The 12243-nt window shown below is 39.4% G+C and overlaps 1 protein-coding gene across 2 annotated transcripts; it reads left to right on the top strand.

Moving 5' to 3' along the window:
• Positions 1-4733: 4733 nt before the first annotated feature.
• LOC121509889 (selenoprotein P) lies at positions 4734-8482 on the top strand. 2 transcript variants are annotated; one of them, XM_041787671.1, is made up of 5 exons: positions 4734-4889; positions 5457-5693; positions 6009-6221; positions 6324-6441; positions 6564-8482. In XM_041787671.1, exons 2-5 carry the CDS (start codon positions 5488-5490, stop codon positions 7383-7385), a joined length of 1359 nt encoding a protein of 452 aa, XP_041643605.1. In that variant the 5' UTR covers positions 4734-4889; positions 5457-5487; the 3' UTR covers positions 7386-8482. The 2 variants fall into 2 exon arrangements, with proteins under 2 accessions (XP_041643605.1, XP_041643606.1); XM_041787672.1 differs by having other exon boundaries at positions 4768-4889; positions 5460-5693.
• The last annotated feature ends 3761 nt before the right edge of the window (positions 8483-12243 follow it).

The following is a 12243-nucleotide window of genomic DNA, read 5'->3' as shown; positions in this document are numbered from 1 at the left end:
CCATATGGGACTTCCGGTGTTCCTGCAGCAAGCCTCAAGTGGACACTCACGGTATAGCAATTTTTTGCACTTCTGCATTGGCTTCATTTTTCAGGACCAGATGTTGCCGCTTGCTTTCTCTCTGTTACGCTCCGACTCGTTTCCTCAACCGGGCGAGTGTCTTTCAAACTCTATAAAGTCCAAAAATTTGAATAAGTTACTCATGTCCGCCATCTCCTGGTGTAAAGTGGTAACAGCGCAGACCTCTGCCATTTGTCCTATCTCCCAATAGTACAGAATCCTTTAAAAAATTCCTGGATCCAGACAATGATCCGGATCAGTCCCAAAATCCAGTCAGTTCTTCCTTTTGCCATTTCTGTCATTTCCTGAAAAATTCATGAAAACCTGAAAACATGAATCATAGAAACAATGTTAATATATAATTTCAAAAAAACTTGAGAACATAAACATTAACTAGAATATTTCCCTATTTTAAAACCAGTTAGCAGTTCATTCATTAGAATGTCTGAATCATTTTGCCAAGCAAAAGAAAATAACGATATGATAAAACATTGGTTTTCAGTCGTTCAAAGACTGAAATTGCTTACTAACTGTGGCTCAGTAGAAAGTTGGTTGTCTCACAATCGGAAGGTCATGGATTCGATCTCAAACGCCTACCTTCACATGTATATGTGTTGATATGTCTTTGGGCAAGGTGCTTAACCCCAATATACTCCTACTACTGCATTAATAGCAGGTGAATAATGTGGAGTGAGTGGGTGCAAAAGGGTAGGTGTTGAAAGGCCTGTGGTATAAAAGCACCTTGAGTAGTCAGTTGACTATAAAAGTTCAAGTTCATTTACCATTTTTAGAAAACCCCAACAAAATATGAACTAACTCCTAAAAGCTCAGGAAAACTGAAAACAATGAAGTATTTGGGTAAAAACATTCAAGTGTAATATTAATTAAACTAATAAAAAACAGATAAGTGTAGTTTGTGCAACAAAAACTTTATTGTAATGTGACAAACTGCATTTAGTTCTTTGCAGTGTCTCTGTGTGCTTGTGTTTATACTAACCCTTATTGTGGATCAGTGTGTGACTCAATTCAGCTGCAGTCTGAGTCATAGGTATGATATGGCTGTCATTGGCTCTGGCCACCAAGGCCTGCTGTGTGTTTTCCCTTGTGTCTATGTTTGTCTTCCAAATTGCCCTGCCGGTTGGCAGTTGGTGATTGCCACACCTGGGCAGGACCTGGCCAGTCCCTCAGGTGTGTAAGTCCTGGCACTTTAGCTCCACACTCTCTCTGCTCCCCTCCAAAGTGCAATCACTGCTTGACACACTGCCTGTTCATTTAGTTATTTCTTATGTTGGTTTGCCTTTTATTTTAGTATTTTTTTCAATCATTTCCTTAATATTTTGTCATATAAAATTTGATGAACATGAACCACATCGTGACAATGCCAGCCAACCCCACTCAATTGTGATCCAGTTTGGAAGTCATCATTTCAAATTTCTGTTGCACATTTGTACCGCATGTTCCATCCATAAGTTAATTTTTAAACTTTTGATACTCTGAATTTTAAAAGTTACCATCATCAAAAAAGTTTGTGAGTTTGTGACTGAATAGCTGTGTGCCAACCAACCCTGGTTCTTCCTGTTCCCCAAAACTGAGAAAATATTATAAAACATTATAAAGTTTTTATGGCGCCTTGTTAAAAAACTGGGGTTGGGAATCTGACTAAAGCCCAGATCAGATATCGTATTGAAGATTGTGCAAATTTGCTTTAAGTGACATGTAAGTGTAATATCTAAAAAAAAAAAGGTGGGTAGCATGCTGTATTACCTATGGGTAAGGCTGAAGTCAGCTGAACTACCTGAAATTATTTTTTAAATAATTGTATTGATGCAGGTTTTTTTTTTTTGTTGTTGTTGTTTTTGTTTATTTTAATGTTTTCAGCTGCTTATACGTTTCATGTTGGACTTCAAAGATATGTGAACACTGTCCCTGATGCTGTCCTGGAACATACATATCTGAAATGAATTAAATTAATGCCAAGGACATCTTTAGTATAAAATATACATATAATATGATCTTACCTCTACATTCATGATTAACAACATGTATGTAGATATGTATGTAACCTGGTTAAATAAAGGTTAAATTTAAAAAGTAGATATATATACAGCTGTGATAATGTAAAGCAAATAGCTTAGCCATGTGGGCTCAAAGTCTGAGACCACATCAAAGTGTTTAATCGTTCAGGGGAAAAATCTTATATGGTGACAAATGTCTGAGATTTATGCTGGTGAAAGAGACTATAAAGAATATCTGAAACTGGAAATTTTGACCAACTCTTGACCATGAAGAAGTAGCCCTCCATTTACACACTTGTAGCCAGGCCCACCCACAGAATTGGATGGACCCCTGAAAAACACAGAGAATGGGCCCCTCACAGTTTTGATTTATTGATGCTATCAATGAATGTATGTTGGATTAGCAGCATTAGTGTGAACATCCTAGCTAACAGTTACCTCATTTTGGAGCTGAAAATTGTGTCAAGCCACTATTGGGACCTGATGTTGAAATTATTTATTGGTTGTACTTTTTAAGCACTTTCATTGCTTTTTTTGCATCCATTACTGCTTTTAACCATTTTTTTTTCTTTTTTGCTGCTTTTTGCCCATTCTTACCACTTTTTTGCTAATTTTAACCAATTTTTTGCCCCTTTTCACCAATTTCTTCTACTTTTGTTGAACATTTTTTTTGTTAACATTTTTTAACCACTTTTTGCCCATTTCTGCAAAGTCTTTTTGCCTACTTTAGCTGCTTTTTGCCACCTTTGCCAGTTTTTGCTGCTTTTTGCCCATTTACTCCACTTTTTGACAATTTTTGCAACTTTTGGCCTGTTTTGCCACTTTTCACCCATTTTAGTTTCTTTTCACAATTATTGAATTATTTGCTACATTTAAAAACAAAAGTGTCTTAGATTCCTTTGTTTTATTTTCTGGCATCCTGACATTTCTGCACACCATGGTCTTCCTATAAATTCTAACTTTACTTTCCTAAAAGTTCAGTGCGTCCATCCACATTGTTAACATTACCAATTACAAGGTAATAAGTTGTTTTAATAAAGGGGCTTTGCATTTTGAAAAAGGCTATATTGTTCAACAGCATAAATGAATCAATGAAATCCATTTTTGTTGCTTTTATCAGAGTGGTTATTATTCAGGTTAAAATATGGTTATCAAAGCTTAACTTTACAATTGACCATGATTTTGCTGACCTCTGTTGGCCCCCAGTTTGGCTGGGCCCCAGAAAGACTTCCTCCTTATACCCCGATTATGGGCGGCCTTGCATGCAACTCTTTGGTTGCATTTTTCTGAGAAGAGTAAAATGACGTCTATTATATATGAGGTATATTTGGATGAATGTTATCTATTCAGATCTCGTGATTCTTATTGATGTACTGTCTTATATTGCAGGTCAGTGTGTCCTGATAAACAACATATAACACAGTGTCTGATAGTGTGAATGGGTAACCTCGGGTCACTGAGAAAACTTGTCCTGGCAGGACACTCCAGGTCACATGTCATATTCTGCTGAATCAGCCAAGTGCTACTAAAGTCACATCCAAGCTGGTGTTGACAGACGCTGATACTTTAATTTACTCTGTACACTTAGGCATGTTTTCTGCTGCATGTGTTACACTAAAATCTACATGTTGTTGCCCATTCTTTTAGTGCTACAGGCATAACCTTATTTCCTCTTAATTTATTGTTTACACTAATTTATGCATGTTTGGAGGTAAAGCTGTGTGTTTAATCATGCTGAAAACTTTAACCGAAAAGAGGGTGTGAGTGTCTAAACTTGCATGCGGCACCCGTTTATATTAATTTTGTTCTTTTTAGACTACTTGGTCATAGACTTTGCTGCCCTAGATAAACGTATCGTTGACTCTTATCTCTTAACTGCGTACTGATTGCCCTGAACTGAATTGCCTATATCTGCTGACAGACACAGACACCAGCACCTGCCTGATTAGACTTTAAGGCAAGTTTTAACTGTTTTATATACTATAAAACCTTTTACCACACAGCCATATACCTTTAACTAAGTGTGATGTAAGATCAAGTCCTCAAATGGAACTTGATGCAACGTGATCCCTGCGGTATAAAGTCCATTATTTCATGTGCTTCTGGAAAGTGGGTTAGAAAACTCGTCTTCTAATTTGTGTTTCATTCTAATTTGACACCTCTAACCATTTGCTCACCAAGGAACTCCAATGTGTTTGCATTGTTTGTACATTTGTTATACTTTTGCTCTCCAACAGCACACTGGTGTCTCAGAAATGCATGCTGAAAGTCACACACTGTCTGTGTGGATCCTGCAAAAGCATACTGGACACCAACCAAAGACCCTCCCTTTGTCCTCTTTCCCCTTCCCTCTCTTTGTACAACAAGTCAAAAACATATTGCACAATGTTCATGAAATAAACCCTTATAATATTAATTGCACAATGTAAGCAGTTATGTTAATTTACAAGGTAAATGCATGCACAATATTAGTGCTGACATATCTCTTGAAGCCATAATAAAGAGGCAGCTTCTCTCAAACTTCTCTCTTGAAGGAATTTTTGTCAAATTGCCAGTAGCTACAAAACATCTTCCAGCAAAAACAGGCTTTTTTAATCGGTCAGCAGGGGGAACTTCTGCTCTGTAACTTTTTCAACTGGAGAAAAGTGTAGGCATCAGCACAGAGCTGGGACTGAACTTTGTCCTCACAGCAGAGAGAAAAACAACAGGCAGGGTATAAAAGGGGGGAGAGGCGGAGGACGGGACTTGTTTTTGTTCGAGGAGTAGAAGCAACGCAGAGCTGAGCACAGAGAAGAAGACGCTTTTAACGGAGGGGTAAGTGGAAAATTCATTAATTTGACCTGTTTGATGGAAAGCAAGATGTTTGTGTTAGTGTCACATTTAACAACTGTGAAAAGTTGATGAAGAATGCTGAGAATCAGGAGGGGGTTTCCTTTAAAATGCATTTAAACCTTGTTTCTGGTGGGACTGAAGTATAGTTAATGGTGCTGCTACTGAACCCTTTTTTTGTTTCTTGACTTTTCTGCCTTTTTGTATTCATGCATTTTGCTGGACTTCTTTGTAATAAATTCTATGCATGATTTGTAACCAAACTTAAATCTGTGCTAAAGTAACACCAGCACAGATTTGAAACTTTCATTAAACTGCTTTGTTTACCCTCAGATGCAGTTGTTTAAAGAGCAGTTACATTGAAGAGGACAACAATGGCATTTAGCAGAATTTCAGAATGATAACCCCTCTCTGACCTTTTGTCCATCCAGCCTAGTTTTGTCTGCCAAGTTTTATCAGTCTCTGATTATCTCTCCTCCTTCTTTCTCCTCTTACTGCCTGCCTCCTTTTCCAACCTTCCCTCCCCTTTCTCCCCCTCCTCTCTGTTTTCAGTAGATCGGGGGAGTGAAGAGGCACCGCAGGCATGTGGGCGTGCCTCAGCCTGCTCCTCACTCTCTGCCTGCTCCATGGGGGCGGGGCAGAGAGTGACGGAGGGGGTGGGCGACGGTGTCAGCTGCCACCATCTTGGCGGATAGGGGAGGTGGAGCCGATGAAGGGGGCCATGGGCAAGGTGACGGTGGTGGCCCTCTTCCAGGCCAGCTGATTGTTCTGTTTGGTGCAGGCTTCCAGGTATTTGACTCCCTTGTGTTAAAAAAATCGATCTCTTGTTATGCACTTTAGTCTATTTGAGGAAAAGCCTAAAGTAGAATGGATCATCACATTTCATTATAGGAGCAATTTTAATTTTAAGTGTCTGATAAATTTTATGGCCCCTCTTCATGGCTGCCAAGTTGGCATGACGCGTCTGACTTCTTATGTAACTCAGAAAGTTCACCTTCACATATCTGCTTCTGTTCCTCTTTATTCTTGATTTCTGAACAGTATTTCATACATTTTCTGTCCTGTAAACTGGTTTTTGTTCTTTAATATTCTTCAACCTATCAGATTGGAACAACTGCGCCAAAAGCTTGAACGTCGGGGCCTGAGGGATATTGTCTACATCGTCATCAACGACCAGGGGGAGCAAGCACAGCGCCTGCACCCACTGCTGGCTGAGAAACTGTCAGAGAACATTGCACTGTACCAACAGGATGAACAACAGCCTAATGTCTGGCAGACACTCAATGGAGTGAAGGATGACTTTCTCATTTATGACCGGTAAGTGAAGAGTCACTCAAATTTTCAAGGGAAATCAAGACCATAACTCTTTAGTTTTTTATTTGTCTTACCATTCATTTTCTTTCATTTCTGTTCAATCAGGTGTGGCCGTCTCACACACCAAATTTCACTTCCAAATTCCATCATTGGACTTGGCCATGTGGAGAGCGCCATAAGAGATACCTACTGCATACCCGTCTGTGAAAACTGCACCTACAATGTACGGACATAAATCAAAGAATGCCCATTAATCCAATCAACAAAACTTTTTAAATAATAGTCTTGTTTGACTTTTATTTCAAGATGAGTTCACTTGAAAAAAATCTTTCTATTCTCCTGCAGAGCGCTGAGCCACCTGAAGAGTGCACAAGGATCCCAGATGTGCAGCCTGATGATGACAACCCACCAGACACTGGTCACCATCAAGGTCATGGCGCTCACCAGCAGGGTCATGACCATGGCCACCAAGGGGGCAACCACGGCTCTCACCCCCATGGCTCTGGTCATGGCCATAATGACAACCACGGTCACCACCATGGAGGCCATGGTGGTGGTAACAACCACGGTCAGCACCATGGAGGCCATGATGGTTTTGGCCATGGTCATGATCACAATAATGGTCATGATGGTAGAGGTCATGGACGCGACAACAGCCATGGTCACGGCTTTCACCCCCGTGGCTTAGGTCATGGCCGTGATGACCACCATGGCAATCACCATGGAGATCATGGTGGTGCTGGTCATGGCGGTGACCATCACGGTGCTAGACAGCAAGGGCAGGAGCGAGATGTATCTCACAGTCAACATCAGTCAGACTTAGAGCAGCTGGTAGCACTGATGCCGCAGATGCAGCAAATGCAACAGGACGCCCCTGTGGCTCCCTGAGTAGTAGAGAAGGTGAGGTGAAAGTCAAAGTACAGCTGACAGGGGACAGCAGGCTCTGACAACGAAGCCTCTCCTAAGTCCAGCTGATGCTGACACTGACGCATGCTGTTTGGTGACGCAGGGAGCGAGCAGCCGGTCGGTCTCTGACACTGTGACAGGGCGTTGCCCGCCTCCTGACAGTGACACGGACTGGCAGGCGATTTTGCCAATACTGTTAGAGAGAACTGACAGTGACGCTCGCCTCCTGCTGACTGACAGCAGCCTCAGTCAGCCCTGTGAGCCTGACCCCTCGGTGGTAGCTGAGCGTGAGAGCAGCTGTAAGCTGGCTCTGACATCAGAAACACCAGGGGCCCAGCGCTCTTTTTACCAACTAGTATTGCCCTGAGAGAGGAGGAGGGTGATCCATGACAGCATGGGAGAGATGAACAGGTGGAGTCCAACATCACTCTGAGCTAGACTAAATCAGCACCATCCAAAGCGATGACGAGCAGCATGTTAACCTAAGATCATGAAACAGGAAGAAGTGATGTTGTTTTTCACCTGTTTGCCTGTCAGCATGTCTGTCTGGGTCACTCTCTTCCTTTCTCAGGTGTGTACGTGGTTGTTATGTTCATCAACTTCCTCTTCCATTATGCTCTCTCCATCCGTAATGAATCCAGGCGCAGAAACTACGCTCTAGTGGCGTCTGTATGAAGTCAGGCAGGAGAGGGCGGAGCAGGTAGATCAGGAACATAATAAACACTTTAGATAGTGAAGGATATTTGAGGGATTGGACATATAAGATACTGAAATGGAACAACAAAAGCAATAAAAAGTAAGAAGTGGGGAAACTTTTACAGACAATCCATCTATATGACAAAGGTAGTTGCAAAAAATAAAGTAATAAATTCCTGTTGGATTTACCAAATTTGGTTTCAAGAAATATAAAAGCACTGTCCCTTTTCTAAAGCAAAAGTCATGAAATCCATGTAAATGCAAGCATAAACATGTACCAGTAATATGGTTTACTCTTTGTTCTAAAACACAACTAACAAGAAGACATTTCTTCTAACAAACATGCACATTTTGGATGTAAAGTTCTGCACATTCCTGCTATTTTTACTTTGCATTGTTCTGATATTCTCTGTAGTTTACAAACTGCACACATTTCTAAGAAAAAAGTACTTTAAAATAAAAAAGGCTCAGTTGTTTAGAAAAGGTTAAAGGGGAAATGGAAGTAGATGGATTAAAAAGAGATGGAATACACTCTGTACTTTATGATGGTTTCAGTGGGAAGACTAAAGTCACCCTGAATACCTGATGCCTGCACAGAGAAGTGTATTGTGTTAAGGTTGATGAACATGGAATGAGAGTTGAATAAAGATTGTTGAGTTACACTCAGAGAGTTTGTGTTTTTATTGAAAATACAACATAAAACAGACAGTGACTTCATATTTCTTAAATGACTGTCAAATATCTTCAGAAGAACAAACCTTAGGGGTCTTTGGTGTATTGGGTGTCTGATGAGAGTGTCACTCGGATGTATTAGGCAGTTATCCTACACGTGTCTGAGGAGTTAAACACATAAACAACACATGGATCCTATAACCTTACTCTAACCCTTGTGTGTTCTTTATTTAGTTTGTGTTTAATTTTCCTCATGCATCACATTTGACATAATCTGGTTTCCAGGGGTGGAAAGTAACTAATTACTTTACTCAAATCACTGTAGTTGAGTAGTTGTTGGGGTACTTTTATTTTGAAATCAGTACTTTTACTTCTATTTAGCTGTAACCAGAGTAACTGTACTTCTACTTGAGTACTATAATCTTGTACTTTTTCCACCTCTGTTGACTACACAGTAGAGCAAAACGAGAATGATTCACATCACATCCCAGAACAGCTGTTGTTCTCCATCATGCCCTCGGGCAGAGTGTTTAGATGTGTTTGGATGTTTCCTGTTATACAGTGATCCCTGTGAGACACATTTGCACCAGTACTTATCCACTGAGTTAGAGATCCTGTGTTCCTAAAGGACACAGTGCATATGCTTCATCCATATGCGTTTCTTTGATGCGCCAAACCCCACTTCACCACAGATTTTCAAGAGTTATTGTGATAGTTCTCTCATGTTGTTGTGTAGTTTAACTTTATGTAGTGTGGACCAATACAGACACAGTTAAATGTTAAATTTAACTCTGGAGGAGTTTAATTAACACTGTCAATTTTACTGTGTATTCTACTTTATCCTAAACAGCCTGGCTGGAAATCTATTCTCTTTTTGCTCTTGCCAATAAGGAAAGATCTTATTTTGCAAAACTCGTCAGTAGCTATTCAGTACCTAAAGTAAACTTTAACTTAAATACTTTTCACTTTTGCATGAGTAGATTCGCAGACCAGCACTTTTCATTTTACTTAAGTAAATTTCAAACAGAGTAACTGTACTTTTACTTGAGTATAATACATGCACTTTTTTCCACCTCTGCTGATTTCACAGTTTTTAAAGCATAATAAAGTGCCTCTAATTTCTGCCAGCTTCACTTATGCACTTTTTCAAACAAATTTGATAGTTTTCAAATGTATGTTCAACACATGTATGGTCTTATTTAAATGAGATGAGTCCTTATTTTCCAATTTAGAAAACATTTTTTCAGTTATTTTGACTGTTGTTAAGAAAAGAGGAGCATAGATGATCCCAATGAAACCATTTAATTTGAAAAGACTGACACTTGTTTTTCCTTGTTGGTCAACATTTACCCCATCTGGTTTTCATCTTTATAAAGCACATGTATAATCTGTAAGTTATTCTTAGAATTGATTAAAAAAAAAAAAAAAAACTTTTAAAGCACTTTCTAGTCTTACCCCCAAGTGCATCACTGATCTCCTTTTGAGCCCAGTCAAACCCTGAGGTCCTCAGCCAAAGGCCTGCTTAATCTTCCACAGAACCCCAAATCTCTGGAACAATCTGCCTGAGGAGATCAGACCGGCAAGTTCCCTATCCTCTTTAGAATCTCTCTCTAAAACACACTTTTATAAGTGCACTTTCACCCAGTTTTAACCCAGTTTATTTTATCTATTTTTAACTCCTAAGTTTAACAGCTTGAACTGAGTCTAACTGTCTACACCTAATCTACATCCTGTTTTAATTTCAAATATGGGAGAAATGTTGAATTATTTCATACACTGTTATTATCAATATGCCCCAGATCATTTTTCACCCACCATGACAGCAGACACTATACATTTTAATAGCTACCATAATTCCGCCATGATAGCTAATCAACAACCACAACACATCACAACACCAATGAGCAGCATCACCATCAGATCATCTTCCCTTAGGTCAGTGGGCCAGGAAGTGCAATGACTTGACCAAAGTTTACTGAAAGGGAACATGAATATGTGTGATAAATGCAATTTTAAATAAATTAATGCACACATTACATTAATGATATCATGATAAGTGCATTATTCCAGACAGCCCTATATTTTACATATTACAGTTAAGTTGATACTAGGGGCAGTAGTAGTGGGTATACTCCTAATTTATATTCTCTTTAGAGGTGGGCATATTTTTCATTTTAAAGTGGGTATACTCTATGGTAACAAAAATATAAGTGTGTATACTACATAAAAACTGTTTAGGCCACACAGATGCAGCACAGTATGGAAGTTTATAGTGATCACAATTCCAAGAGAAAATGTCTAATTTGAAAATTATAATACAGTAACAAAACTGCTTTTTAATTTTCCAATAAAGGATGCTTTTTGACACATAAATACAAATAAAATTCAGTGCAACATGCAAAATTCATAACATAATTCGATTAATAAAAAATCATGAGCATAGCCATGCTTAAAAAGATGCTACATTGGATTTCAGATTGTATATTATTATAAATACAACTTTGGTACAAACACTTGTACAAATGGAAGGCTGCTAATTTTCTGGTTAACAGCACTGTACCCTCTTGTTGCTTCTGCAGGATGGACATCACCATGGTAGACAAGGACATAGTGACGCACTTTTGTCATGTTGCAGAGAAGTGATGACCTATCTGCAATCCAAGGTAAGAACAGGATAGATAGCATTTTTCTCCTTACAAAGTCCTAGAGATGTTTTTTTCAGTTATCATTTTTTTATGCTGTTGGGACTGATTTATAAAACTGACCAACTAAATTGGAGAAATCTACATTTTCTTTTCTTTATACTTGAAGGAAAAAGGTAAAGGTTTCATGTGCATCAGATATCCTTTACTTTGTCTAGAGAGGGAGACTGCCCTTTTAAACCTGTGAACACATGAATGAGCAACAGCAACAACCTTGATAAGAAGTGACTTCTAAGACAACCTTGACATGTATTCATGCTGTCCAGAGTTTCCTGCAGTGCTGCATTCCTTCTCACCACAGTGACACATGCTGGGAATGATCCCTAAATGCTTTTCTGGAGTTCCACTGCCAGAGCAGCACAAAACTGGAGCCCTGAACTTCCCATACAAATGGGTTCTTCAACTCAGAGGAGGAGGAAGAGACACTAAGGATGGCAGGCAGGCCTTCGTCCAAGCTGGGGTCTGCAAAACATTCCCCTCCTCGCCCACATACAGGCACTGGATGACAAAACGAATGATGTAAGTGCTGGGACTGACTCTGTTTTGTGCACTAAGCTGTGACGTCTGCTTCATAAATGAGTGTAATCCTTGATGTGCCCCCACTCCGTCTAAAACTGAATGTAAATTATGCCCAATATAAGCATGTTCTTTTCTAAATCTGGCAAAGAGCTGCAATATCTACAGCTATACAGCTACTTATATCCCTCCTAAAGTTAATTTTTTGGCAAAGCTAATTAAAAACAAGTCTTGGCCCATGCCCAACTGCACAAAATTGAGATATTGCACTCCTAGAAAGATCATAGTGTATTATTTTCTCTTTGAAAAATGGGAAAATCAAACCGCAAGGCTGTTCTGCTGCTACAAAGATGCAGATAGTTACTTCAGGAGCAGCAACAGCGAAATATAACCTACAGATTGAACGTGAGCTTCAACTAATATTTTGATAATCCATTAAGGTCTGTCAGTGTTTTATTAATTATCCACTAGAGGGTGCTCTGACTCCTTCCATCTCATGCTCAATATTTACCTCCTTACAGCAGAGTGAACTA

This window comes from Cheilinus undulatus, linkage group 5 (genome assembly GCF_018320785.1).
Source record: "Cheilinus undulatus linkage group 5, ASM1832078v1, whole genome shotgun sequence".
Taxonomy (NCBI): Eukaryota; Metazoa; Chordata; class Actinopteri; order Labriformes; family Labridae; genus Cheilinus; species Cheilinus undulatus.
Note: the sequence above shows the minus strand (reverse complement) of the source record. Positions and strands in the feature narration are given on the sequence as shown.